We start from the raw sequence: 13,037 nt of genomic DNA, 5'->3' as shown, positions 1-13,037 counted from the left end.
TCTTAGTCTCTCTCAGTAAGGCATAGAAGGGAAGACAGCAGAGACTCCCTATGCCTGAAGAAGGGGGATTGCACCTGAAAGCTTGCTAACAACTTTTCCCCAACTACTCAGTTGGTCTAATAAAAGATGTCACATCTACTCAAAGATCCTTGCCTGTAAATAGTTATAGCATTGAGTCTGCACTATGAGGTAAACTGCAGTTTTGTAATTGGTCAGAAATGCAATTGTTTTACCAAGTTACAAATCAGGTGGGTAAATTTGTGTACAGAGCAAATTTCAGAGAACTACAGAGAAGCCGGGGCTGGAAGGGATCTCCAGGGACCATCGAGTCCAACCCTGGCTGAGGCAGGATCATCCCTGTCCAAACCATCCTAGTTCCGCCAGCGTCACCTCGATGGCAACTTTGCCGCCTGCGTCTGTATTGGTGCATCCTGGGAAATCAAGGTCACTGCTCCATGGTGATTCAGAAAGGGGAGAAAGGGTCAGATGCCTCAAACCTGGCCCTGCAGAGGTGGGTGTCACAGAGTGGGGAGCACTGGCAGGAAAGGGGATTGTCGCAGCCAGTCCCACCTGGGAGGTGGGGCTCTTCCGCACGTAGCAAGGCAGCCACGTGCTGGCGATGGTTGCTGAAAGGCAGCCCCACGCCAGGACAACGCTGCAACACGAGCTGCCGTAGCTGCAGCAACTGAACCACAGAGCAGCGCTTCTCAACCCGTTTTTGACCTGTGGCCCGCCTCGGACAGCGCCAGGCGTGACGCTCATGCTGGCTTTTTTGACCCCGGGGAAATGAAAGGGCCCTGCTCCCCTTGCAGCGGAGCCCGGACAGGGGCCAGGGATGAGTCGTTACACGTTTTGGGGCACTGACTTAATAGCTGCTGGGCTCTTTTTATATAGTGGGGCAGTCATTTTTATCGCGGGGTAATTGCTGGGCATGTGTCCGGCCTAAATGTGCTGCGCGACTCACCAGCGAGCTGTATCAGCCACCTAACGCGCAGCAAGCGCCACGGTACCACTCCGGCACGCGCGGGGGCCGCCCGCCCCCTAGCGGCTGAACAGCGCGCAGGCTCCGCCCCCTCCCCGCCGCGCGAGCGGAGAGTGCATGCGCCAGGCCCGGCCCCGCCCCACCCTGCACTGCGGGCGCACCGGAACCGAGGTGCTCGGGGCCGTTGTGCCGGGCCGGGTTCGTGTACGTGACGGACCGCCTAACCCGGAAGAGCTGGCAGGTGGAAGGGTCCGGCCGCAGCATGGCGTGGCTGCGGCGGAATGTTACGCTGCGCTATGGCATCCCCATGGTGGTGAGCATCGGCGGGGGCGGCCTGCCTTGCGTCACGGGAGGGGCGGGGCCTGCGGGCCTGTTTCCGGGGCAACTGTGGGGCCGTGCGCACTTCCCTCTCCCTACCCCCTACTGGGCTCTCCCCCCACATGCCCTAGGGGCTGGGCAGGCGTGGAGTCACAGAGCTGGGAGCGGTGGGGCTCAAGGGCCCTCGGGAGGTCACCTAAGAGCGCTCCTGTCGCACATTATGTATATGGCACCATTGGTCTGTCACATGTTAAGGTATATGGTGCCATTGGTCAGTCAAGTGCAATAAACTGAGATGCAGCCAGAGGTGCTGAGCAGTGATATCCCAGGACTAAAATGACTGCCTAGCTGTCAAGAGCGCCAGCACCACAGCCGTAGCGCTTGGACCGGCAAAGCATCTCTGCAGCCAGTCATTGTCCCGCTCTGCTTTGAACGTGCAGTCGGGCCCCTAGTCCCACCAGCTGTCTGAGGCAGAATCATCCTCTTCCAAAGCACCCTGCACAAATCTAGTGTGGGGCCTCCAGCAGAGCTGCGTGATCATCCCCAGCGCGGCATCACATGTACACCCTCGCCTGCCACGGGGAAGGGGAGGCACAATGTCCTGCTGCCAGCGTTGTTACTATACACCCAGGCTCCCTGCTGCAGAGGAAGGTAGAATCCCCTTAGTCCTTCCCAATCTGAACCTGGGGTAAACTTCCTTCCTGACCCTATGTACAGCGATAGGTTGAATCCTGAGCCGTGGGGCAGGACTCTCCAGTCGGGAACCTGTGGGTTTAGGTCCCAGCAGAAGTGTTGGCACAGCCCAGTCAGAGTCGCCAGCCTTGGATGCAGCCAGCACCCAGTGCCTGTGAGGGAGACTTAAAAGTATCCCTGACACATGTAGCAGCAGAGGAGAGGGAAGGGGTTGAATTTCCTCCTGGCTTCTTGTGGCAACCAGCAAAGTGCAGAAGCATGAGGAATACCCATAGTAGAACACAGACATGGCTACACCTAGATCATCTCTGACCGTTCCTGGTCACCTCTGACCAGTGGCTCTTCTTCAAGGGGCCCTTGTACTGCTCTGGTGACCCAGATGCTGCACCGGACCAGCCCCTTACTCGGTGCCTGATGTACCTGCTGGCTACAGCACTTGCTGGAGCCGATTTTGGGCTGTGCCTCTTGTGGCATTTGTTTGGGCCAGCATCCTGGGAAGATGCTGCATGTGCTGGATCAGGCATGTGAGTAGAGTGGTCCTTGGGCCTGATCTCTAGACGGTCTGTTTCACTGCCTCACTGTTCTAACAGTGAAGAAGTTTTTTCAGGATATTCAATCTAAGCCTACTTTGCTGCAACTTTTGGCCATTAGTATGTGTCCTGTTCTTTGCAAAAAGAGAGACAAGGTGTTTTCCATCTTCTTTATGGCAGCTGTTCAAGTATTTTAAGACTGCTATCATGTCCCCCTTAAGTACTTTTTCCACAAGCTGAGCATGTCTGTTTTGTACAGCATATTTTTGTAATGCTTGCCTTCCAAGCCCTTTGTCATTTTTGTCAACTGCCTCTGAACCCTCTGTAACTTTTCCATGTCCTTTTTAAAATGTGGAGCCCAAAACTGCATGTGATATTCTGGATGAGGCCTAACCAGTGCCAAGTAGAGAGGCACTGTCACTACCTGTGTCTTGCACCTAATGCTTCTGTTGATGCATCCCAAAACCTCATTCACTTTTTGTGCAGCTACATCACACTGCAGACTTGTATATTGAGTCTGTGATACACCAAGAGTCCCAGATCCTTCTCTGTAGTGCTGCCATCTAGTGAGGTGTCACCTATTTTGTACTTCTGTTTTTGATTATTCTCCATGAGGAATAGCATCTTGCACCTGTCATTTTTGACCTTCGTCCTGTTAGCTCCAGCCCAGTTTTCCAATATGTCAGGATCCTTCTGAATTGCACTTCCATGCTCTAGCATGTTCAGAATCCTTCCCAGTTTCATGTTATCTACACATTTACTCAAGAAGGTTTCTAGGTCAGCATTCAGATCCCTCATATACATATTGAACAGCACTGGGACAGACCCATATGGGACTCTGCTCAAAACCTCTTGACATTCTGACATGGATCCATTTATAATTACACTTTGCTTGCAGTTATTGAGGCAGTTGTGTATCGACTTTATAGTAGTTTTGTGCAGCCCATGTAGAAGGTCATGTGGAACTTTGCCAAAAGCCTTGCTGAACTCCAGATAGACTACGTCCCTAGCATTCCCTTCATCCACCTAAGTAGTTACTTTGTAAGAGGAGGAGATCAGATTTGTTTGGCATGATTCATTGTTAGTAAATCCATGCTGGCTGCTTGTGATCAGCTTTTCGTCCTCCAGGTGCTTGCAAATGGACTTCCTTATGCTTCAATAACTTCTTGGGCACTTTCTTAGAAACCTAAGCGTTGTTAAATTAATCAGTTGAAAGGATCAATTGTGTAGACCAGGGGTGGCCAACCTGCAGGACACATGCCACAAGTGGCATGGGCAGCCTCTCTGTGTGGCACACAGCAGATTGGCCAGAGTAGCATATTTGGCAGAAAGAAGAGGGCAGGGAGCCAAAAGCTGAGCAGCTGGGGAAGGGTATCAAGGGGTTGGGCCCTAGGGGTTGAAGATTGGAATGGCACTGGGGGCTTAATTTGTGGCATATGTGCCAGAAATTGGTCCTTACTGACGTAGACGAGTTCCTTCCAATCCTCATCATGGAGATTTGTGTGATTTCTTTTTCCTTGGCTTTTTTAGCTGCAGTTGAGCTGTGGCTCTGCAAAGACTTGTCTCACATCCTGCCTGTGCATTTAAATGGAGGAAGAAGGGGCTTTTGTTTCAGATGAGTTATGTACCAAAATTATAGATAACGCAACAGTTTAGTATAGTTGAGATCAGAGAAAGATCAATGAATGCCAGAGGGACCTAACAAAGTGATGCAGTTGGACAACATAAAGCTAAATAAAGTTCAGTAGAGGATTCTGTGTAATGCATAGTGGAAGAAATAATGGCTTTTTATACACACTGTTTTAAGCGTACACATAAGAAGATGGATTATGGTAACAATGTGAACAGTTTTATGGAAAGGCTTGTGCCCAGCTGTGGTTATAGAAGCAAACTGAACATTAAGGTGAGTGATGAATGGAACAGGCATTCATTCTGATAATTCTAATATTATAAAAGCTTTAGTCTGTATGTCTGTCTGTCTGTAATGCTTTTTTCGCATTCTGATTCGTTGTCTCGGCAGCCAATCACAATGCTTACTGAAACAACTACCGTATTTTTCGGACCATAAGACGCACCTAGTTTTTATGGCAGGAGAGACTATGTGTGTCTCTCCTGCCATGACGGGCTCCTCTGGGTCAATCCGCCACTCTCCGCTCGGGGTCCTGGGTCTGGCTGCTGCTGCTGTCCCTCTCTCCGCCGGGGCGGACGGCCCCCCCCTGCCGGGTCCGCGCTCCCGCCTGGTGCGGAGCCGCCTGCAGGCTCCCCTCCTGGAGCCTCAGTCTCCGCGGCAGCGAGTCCCTCCTTTGGACTCCTGCCCCGTCTGTTCCGGCTGGCCATTTTTATTGCCGGCTCCCGGCCACCGGCACGGGCGCCGGCTTCCAGTGTAAACAAGCGGCGGATGTCCCGCTCGGGCTCCGCCGCCTCCGCAGGCAAGCTCCACCCCGTCTCCCCGGGACACGGCATAAACAAGCGGCGGGTGTCCCGCTCGGGCTCTGCCGCCTCCGCGGGCAAGCTCCGCCCCATCTCCCCGGGACACACACCTTTGGACCATAAGACGCACCCTCGTTTTCCCTCCACTTTTGGGGGGAAAAAAGTGCGTCTTATGGTCCGAAAAATACGGTAGCTAGAGTGCTCTGCACAGACAGAAGCATCACTGTGACGGTGGGGACTGAGGGACCGGAGGGGGAACAAGAGAAGCAGGCGGAGTGGGGAGCTGCTGGCCATGATAGGCAGGGCGGCCCCTTTGGGTAGATGAAAAACCAACACGAAGTACCCATTAAGCAGGTTGGCTTTGTCCTGGGTGTCGGCTGTCAGTTGTCCCATTTGGTTTAGCAGGGGTCCGGTGTTGCCCTTACTTTTCTTCCCAAAACCATTGGAAATAGAGGGGTCCATGGGAAGGCAAGCAAATACTAAAATCAAAGCACAGCTTCCTTGTGAGTATGTTAAAAAGGATTAACTACTTAAAGAAGTGGCAAAGATTTAAAAAAAAGGCAAAGATTTGATCGGACAGAAGTGTATATACACTAAAGAATGGTATGAAGAAAGTAAAGCAAGCACTCTTAGTTACTCTTTCTCACAATGACCATTTAGGAATTTCAAAGAGGTTAAAATAGCAGCTGTAAAACTAATAGGAATATTGGACTGGAAAAGGCATCCAACATCAGGCCTAGTGCTATTGCAGTCAACTGTGTCATTTAATCAGTTTAATAAACTGATGAAGCTCCCTCTCATATTTACGTCTATTGTCCTCATTCATTCTATGGAAAGACTCTTTCAAAACCTCACTCCTGATGATTAACTTCTAGCCTGATTTTCTTTGCTGACATTGTTCATTTATCAGCATTGTGTTTTTGTGTAGAAAGCTCTTTTCCCTCTCTGGTGCTTACCCTCCTGATGAATTCATAGACACCACTGCTACTACTTTCTGGATCCCAGTGAGTCTTAAGCAGGAGCTAGGTATTGATCTGCTCAGACTGGGGCAGTTCTGGGCATGCAGAAAAGATGCATGCAGGTGCCTCTGAAATTTGCAGGTCAGAGGGAGGTGCTTAGTAAGTTTGAGTGGCCAAAGGAACAGGGGTTTTTTGGGTTGCAGTCATGAACCTTAGTTTCCTTAAGTATGCCTATGTTACATTTGGGGCACCTAAATCCTCCTTTGGATCTGAACTGTGATCCTTAGAGCTGTCAGCTTTTTCATGAGTAGTAGAGTTGCTTAAGCAGGGCTGGAGTGTTGTAGCTGTTATGGGCCAAGAAATGTCTGAGAGAAAAGGTTTTTTCATGATACCTTTTCGTGGACCAACAGTTGGGTATCAAGTGCCGTTTCTCAGGGCACAGGTCAAAGTTGGTTAAAAAATGTTAACTGCCTGGAAGTGCATCTGATTTGTCCTTCATTTGACACCAAAGTGTGCGCCACTCTTTCTGAAGATCTCAAAGTGAAAAATACCAGGGTTGAAGCTGGTTAAATATCTTTTTATACATACTGGGGGTGTCAAACACATTCTAAGGGCCATATCCAACCCATGGAGTGGTGTCAGCCAGCCTGCAGAGCTCTTACAGGGCCAAGAATACATGGCTGGGGCCTTCTGTTGAATTCTCAGGTACAGAGTCCTAATAGGCATATGTGTTAGTGGCAGGTAAGTGAGAAATGGCTGTGTTAATTCCTGCTGCTCAGCCCACTACTGCCACCAGACCTGGATCCTGCCCAGGAGCTTTATTGCAGTCCAGATTGATCCCTGTGGCCTGGATCCGGTCTGGGAGTAGAGATGAGTTTGACACCCATGATGTAGATTAAAAGCCTTTATTCAAAATTGTCTATTTGCCTCTTTTCAAGGTAAATTTTCAAGGATTTCCCCCCTGTCCTCCCTGCATTACCTAGGGTTTGTTGAGGGCTGTTATGGTATTAGGATTTTGAAGAGGTTTTCTGAGTTTGGTGATGTTTAAAACTTCAGATTGGTAATTGGCCTCTTTTGGTATGTCTACAGAGCTCAGTGCTGTTTTATGTAGAAATAAACAGGCTGGCTTCAGGACTAGCAGCAGCCTTAACATAACCTTCTGCCCAGGCTAATTAGGGTGGAGAAACAGGGCTGCATAGTCTGGGCAGAGTGGCGAGCTTACACAGCTCTGCAGCTTCTAATACTTGAACTGCCTTTTGTATCACTGCGTTGTGCTGCTTGAGAGTGCATTGCCTACACTGTAGTCTTCAGTAAGACATTCCCTACAGGGGGGAGTGTCTTCTTACCCATACCAGCAGACTGTAGAGTGGGAATTACTAAATCAATGGAATGACTAGGGATGAAATTCAATTTTTCCTCAAATCGGTGAGTTTCATTTTCTGTAAGTACAAACCTGACACATGATGTTATCAATGCGTGGCATAAAAAGGTATGCATGTGGGAGAGTGATGTAGCTTGGCATGAAACATTTAACAGCTTGAATGCTACAGGGTGTATAGGCCTGAAGCAGTAGGATGGTAACATCTGTGTAGATGTTGGGATAAACTCCAGTGTCCTTGCAGATGTATCTTGTAAGACTTGCTGTTCTGAGAAGGAAAGTTATACTGCTCATGCAAGCAGGTACTCTACCTGTTTTTGTATTTTTTTCTGTCCATCTCTTTCCCTTTTCTCTCATGAAAGATGCAAGGAATACTTACCTTACCACCTGCAGCTTATCTGTAGGACAGTTGTGTGTCACGGACAGCCCCTACCACACTCCTGTGGAAACGGCCCTGCAGGTGGAGAACTTACCCAACTGGGTCCGGACATACAGCATGGCTCAGATGTTCATGGGAGCATAGCTGCCAGCAATTCCAGGAGCACAAGAACCCATGCTTTGGGAACCTGGATCTGAATGGCTGGTAGCAAGAGGCTGGCAGTTTAAAAGGAGGATGCCAAGGAGAGTTCAGTATTTGGCATCCCCAGCAAGAAAACCTGATTGGAGGCTACAGGAGGGGGAAAACCCCCAAAGAAGAAGCCCAGCGCACCAGACCCTCAGGATCTGTGGAGACTGGGGCAAGCCCCGAGGACAGATTGATTTCTAGCCCTGGAAAGATAAGTTAATGGAGATAAGGAGAAGGGACAGAGATCCCATTCCCGCAGAAACCTGAGCTGATACCCCTGAGGAAGGAAGGAGTGGGAGAGAACAAAAGCAAACCGGTCTGCTGGCAGAAGTGGAGTCCAAGGAGACTCCTGAAGCTGCCAGTAAAAAGAAACATGCGTCCTGGTAGTGAATGAAGAACCGAGCAGAGACATGCTGCCTGTGGCAGAGTAGACCCAGGAAAGGAAGAAGAAGCTTAAGGGAGGTACCTGTAAATTTTGAGTTATGAAGAAATAGAGGGAGAGAGGGACCCAGCTAAGGAGCACTACCTTTGATTTAAATCCTTATGCATTGAGGGGGAGAATAATAGAAGAAAAAAGGGGAGGGGAAGAACCACTTGCAGAAAGATTTGATTTAAAGTTGGGAGTGAAGCTGTCTCCAAGCCGCTGAAAAAGATAATTGAAGAGGTCAAAGGTGGAGGTCCTGGGACCTTCCGGGGAAGAAATCTGAGGGATTTAATGGAGATCATTTTTATTTGATTTGATGAGAGCGGTCATAGAGTAATGGGGCTGGTGAACAAAGAGAACAAGCTATTGCAAACTGAAGAATGGAGAGAGAGAGAGAGAGCGGAATAGTCTCCACTCACCACCATGAAGAACAGTACCATCCACCTGAGAGGAAAGGGGCAGAGTATAGCAGAGGTTAGAGGTTGGAGCCCTGCAGAAAATCCACGATTTGATCAGACTGACTGGCAAGCCAGAACATTCATTCTCCTATACATACATTTTCCATCAGGACGTGGTAGGAAATTGTAGGAGCTATATTGTGGTCTGAATAACCTGGCGCAGTTCTGAAGTGAGAGAATATGACTCGCTTACAACTTCGTTCTCCATTTTGTCCTGTGAGAGGAGAAAAAGTGGGAGTTCTAGTTTTGAGTCCTTATTCCACAGTCAAGATTATCTTGCTGAAAAGAGGTGTGACTGTCAGTGTCTCATTCCTTTTGATATTTCCAGATGATCCTGTGCCAACAAAGCTATTTGGCACCACTGCCAATGGATCTGGCATCACATCATTCTTCTGAGACACAGAACGTGTAAGGTTACTTCTCCAATGTAATTAACACATTTAAAATGAATTGCAGGGGTTCTTTTCAGACAAATGCAGTTTGCGATTCCAAAGGATTTGGAGGATACATGCTTAGACTTAAACATTACAAGCAAATGACTGGTTTTTTTAAGTGAATGTTTGATAATCACCATCACCTACATTTGTGATACATGCCAAAACTTAAGTTCATGGCTCTGGGTTGTCCTGCTACAGCCAGTGACTTTCAAAGCACTTAAAGCTGTGTAAGCATTACAAAGACACATCTCTTGGTTCTGTTATCATCAGACACTATAGGAGAAAAGCAGAATCCTGAGGGTCTGAACTTGAGTCTTTGCAGGTAGACGGGCTGCATTTAAATGCTTGAATTCTGCCTTTTTATTTCATACACTGAAATGCACTCAGAAGTCCTGACCTGCAACATCCTGAAATGTTGCCTGTTTCACCTTGACAAAGTTAGGTTCTTCTGTCTCCTTTCCGCTCCTCTGTTTCTCCCTGTCCTTAATAAAAATGCTTTGTAGAGGTACCTTGCAGGTGCACCCTCTTATTTTTCTAATCCTGCCTCAGACACTACATGTGCTGTGTATACTGATGTTTTGCCATTGGATATGCTTTTTTTGATTGGGACTCTTCCATTTGCCTATATCAGAGGTGGCCTACAGGCCAGATATGGCCTGTGGAGCCATATCATCTGGCCTGCAGCCTCACAGGTCAGATGATGTGGCTCCAGACTAGCCCTGTGCCTCTCTTCTGGCCCATGGAGCCAGATGAGATGTATGCTACTGACCTGTATCACAGACAGGGAAGGAAGCAGAGTGCAAATTAGAAGGAACATACTAGCAATATTTGAACAGTATAATGGTCCTCACTACCATCAAGGGAATGGCACTGGCTTACCAGGCTCCTGACAATGGGCTGTTTGCTTAGATTAAGACACCTCTTTAGGACAGTTTGGTTTTGCATTTACTTTCATCTGTAGTTGAAAAGCAGGTCATGAGTTTCAGAAGGGTTTTTTAACTACATTCTGAAGTTGCCTTTGTGCCATGCTGTGTGTTTCATAGATTTCATAGACATTAGGGCTGGAAGGGACCTCAGAAGATCATTGAGTCCAGCCCCACAACCGAAGGGCAGGAAGTCAGCTGGGATCATAGGATCCCTGCAAGATAAGCATCCAAGAGGACAATGTCTTACTGCTTAATGGATTGAAGAGTTCACCATTTTTTCTAATGCGTTTAAATAATAGGACACAGGAAGGTCTTTTATGAAATCAGTTAGGAGGAATTTTTGTTTGCATGAACTCTGTGAATTGTCTGATGCTGCAATTTATTCAGTCCTGTGATACTCTGAGCATATTGGATTTCCATTGACCTTGGTGGATCTGGCTTCAAGTGAAGAATGGAAACTCTGAAACTGAGTAAAGTTTTTGGTGGGGATAAAGAGACTTAAAAATTATCTCATTGTCTCATACCAGCTCCCAAACTGTTACAACAAAAACCAATAGCATTTCATCCATTTCTTAATGCTGACCTATATTGTCTCTCTAACAGTTCCCAAAATGTGAGCTGCAGAACCGTTGAGGAAATTGCACTTATTGCCTTATGTGACTTTGTTGTTTACAATAAAATGTATCTTATGAAACATAGTGATTGAAATGAATAGGACTTCATATCTGCCCATGAGAACCAAATTCCAGCATCTCAGTTTTGTAGGCAAACCATTAGGTATATGTACTCGCATACTCATGCTGCATAGAAAGCATAAAAATAATGTAATGTTGCTGTCCTGTGATCAGTACTTCTAGGCATGTCTCTTCTACCCGAATGAGACGTGTGGAGACAGAGTCTCTGCTGCTTTTCTGCTTCTGCCCTTTGTTCAGCTGTGTTCATTTGAACCCACAATGTAGTGTGAAGCTGGTTCATGCAAGGCCATCATTGGAAGAGCTGGTGCCAAACTAGAGGCTTATGTATGTACATCTGAGTAGTGTGCCATGGGTTCTGGCTTGTATAGGTCTGGTACAAGTCTGGTAAATTAACACAGCTGCCCTAATTAGCTGACCTACAGTGTTTTTCCTTAGTCCTTCATTATTTCAGATCTGGAATTTTTGGATATTTTTCTTGGAACTAAGTGTCCTGTCCTTTTTTGGATTTACATGTTTTTCTCTTTTTTATTCCTGGCTGCCCTCTGTCAGTCTCTGCTCTTGTGGTAGGATGAGTGTTTGACGGAAAGGGGGAAGGAGACCGTTGCTGAAAGAGCCAATTCTCCAGGCTGGAATGAGCTTGCAACTCTGTTTAGAAATGCATGTATTGTATGGGTGAGTTTTTAAAGGTAATAGAATATTCCAGTCTGGCGGTCAAACTGAAGTTCTCTGTGTATTTTCAGAAGAGATACAGCCTCAATACCAGTAGCTTGGGCTTCCCCATTTTCGCTTCTCATCCTTTGAGCCATACATTATATTTCAAACCTCTTTAGGCAGGACCAGCTGCAGTAATAAGAGATTATTTCTGATTCGATAGTTCATTCAGGCTGCAGTCCCTGTCTTAACATGGCCATGCATTTGATGACAGAGAGAGGTGTGTGTTTTTTTTCCTGTGTTTCCTAATATAGTTATCAATCTCATGGTAACTGAATTGAAACTAACTTAAATCACATAGGTCCCCATCCTCTGTCAGAATGATACAACCTCTGTTCACAGTAAATCTTACCTACATTTGAAACCATGATTTCAGGGTAGCAGAAGTCGATAGAAAGGTGCAAGGTTCAGTCTTGTCAAGAACAGGGTAATGCTATTTTTGACATAAAGCTGCATTAGACTTACGACAGCAAACAGCTGCAGCTGCTGAGTGAAATTCCCTTGTCAGCTGACCAGTTCAAACACTGTATATAATGCAAAATGACAACAGTCTGGTTGAAAAAGCCTATTTTCACTAATGCTCACACTACAGAAAATATGGGTTGTTGCCTTTTCAGTGTTGTTCTGAGGTTGACTCCTACTAAATTTCTTTCCTGAACTTCCCAGCCCATTATGAAATGGATGTTTAATAAACTTCAGAATGTTCGCCAATAGATAGGCCAGGGTATCCCAAGTGCCAGAGCTGTATTAAATGGCCTGCAGCCATTCATATAAATATGGCGATACTTCCTGCATTACTTAAAAATCCCATCTTGCACAGCTCTGTATTGTCCAAGTGACCTCTGGTTGCTTGAGTTGAAATAGAATTTTTTGTTCTGGGACCAGTGATGCCTGCAAAGTGCACTGCTCTATTCAAGACAAGATTCTTTTGGTAAATCTGATATCTTTTATTAAACCAACTCAGATAGTTGGATAAAATTCTTCTTTGCAAGCTTTTGGGCACAAACACCTTTCGTCAGGCTGAGCACATCTGCAAGGGACTAGCAGGGGAGATTATGCTTAGAGGCAATCACCATGGGTTTATTAGAGGCAGGTCCTGTCAGACCAACATGGTTGCTTTCTACAACCAGGTCTCAAAAGCCTTGGACGCAGGTGTCACAGTGGATGTAGTCTTTCTGGACTTTAGGAAGGCCTTCGACATTGTCTCTCACCCCATCCTCATTAAAAAATTAGACGACTGTGGTGTCGACGCTTACACAGTCAGATGGGTTGCAAATTGGCTGGAGGGCCACACCCAGAGAGTGGTGGTGGACAGGTCATTTTTGACCTGGAGGGATGTGGGCAGTGGGGTTTCCCAGGGCTCGGTCTTTGGGCTCCCACTGTTCGATATCTTCATTGGCAACTTGGATGAGGGGATGAAAAGCACGTTGTTCAAGTTTTCATAGATTTCATAGACATCAGGGCTGGAAGGGACCTCGGAAGATCATCGAGTCCAGCCCCCTGCCCAAAGGGCAGGAAGTCAGCTGGGGTC

The 13,037-nt window shown here is 47.2% G+C and overlaps 1 protein-coding gene across 1 annotated transcript in view; it reads left to right on the top strand.

Moving 5' to 3' along the window:
• Positions 1–1,148: 1,148 nt before the first annotated feature.
• Positions 1,149–13,037, top strand: part of LOC109321144 (cytochrome c oxidase assembly protein COX16 homolog, mitochondrial) — a 79,534-nt gene continuing 67,645 nt past the window's right edge. The window contains exon 1 of the mRNA XM_019551527.1: positions 1,149–1,295. Within this exon, the coding sequence (XP_019407072.1) occupies positions 1,245–1,295 (51 nt within the window). The 5' untranslated portion in view covers positions 1,149–1,244. The remainder of the gene's footprint in view (positions 1,296–13,037) is intronic.

The sequence above is a fragment of the Crocodylus porosus genome, unplaced genomic scaffold, assembly GCF_001723895.1.
Source record: "Crocodylus porosus isolate Cpor-Errol unplaced genomic scaffold, CroPor_comp1, whole genome shotgun sequence".
NCBI lineage: Eukaryota > Metazoa > Chordata > Crocodylia > Crocodylidae > Crocodylus > Crocodylus porosus.
Note: the sequence above shows the minus strand (reverse complement) of the source record. Positions and strands in the feature narration are given on the sequence as shown.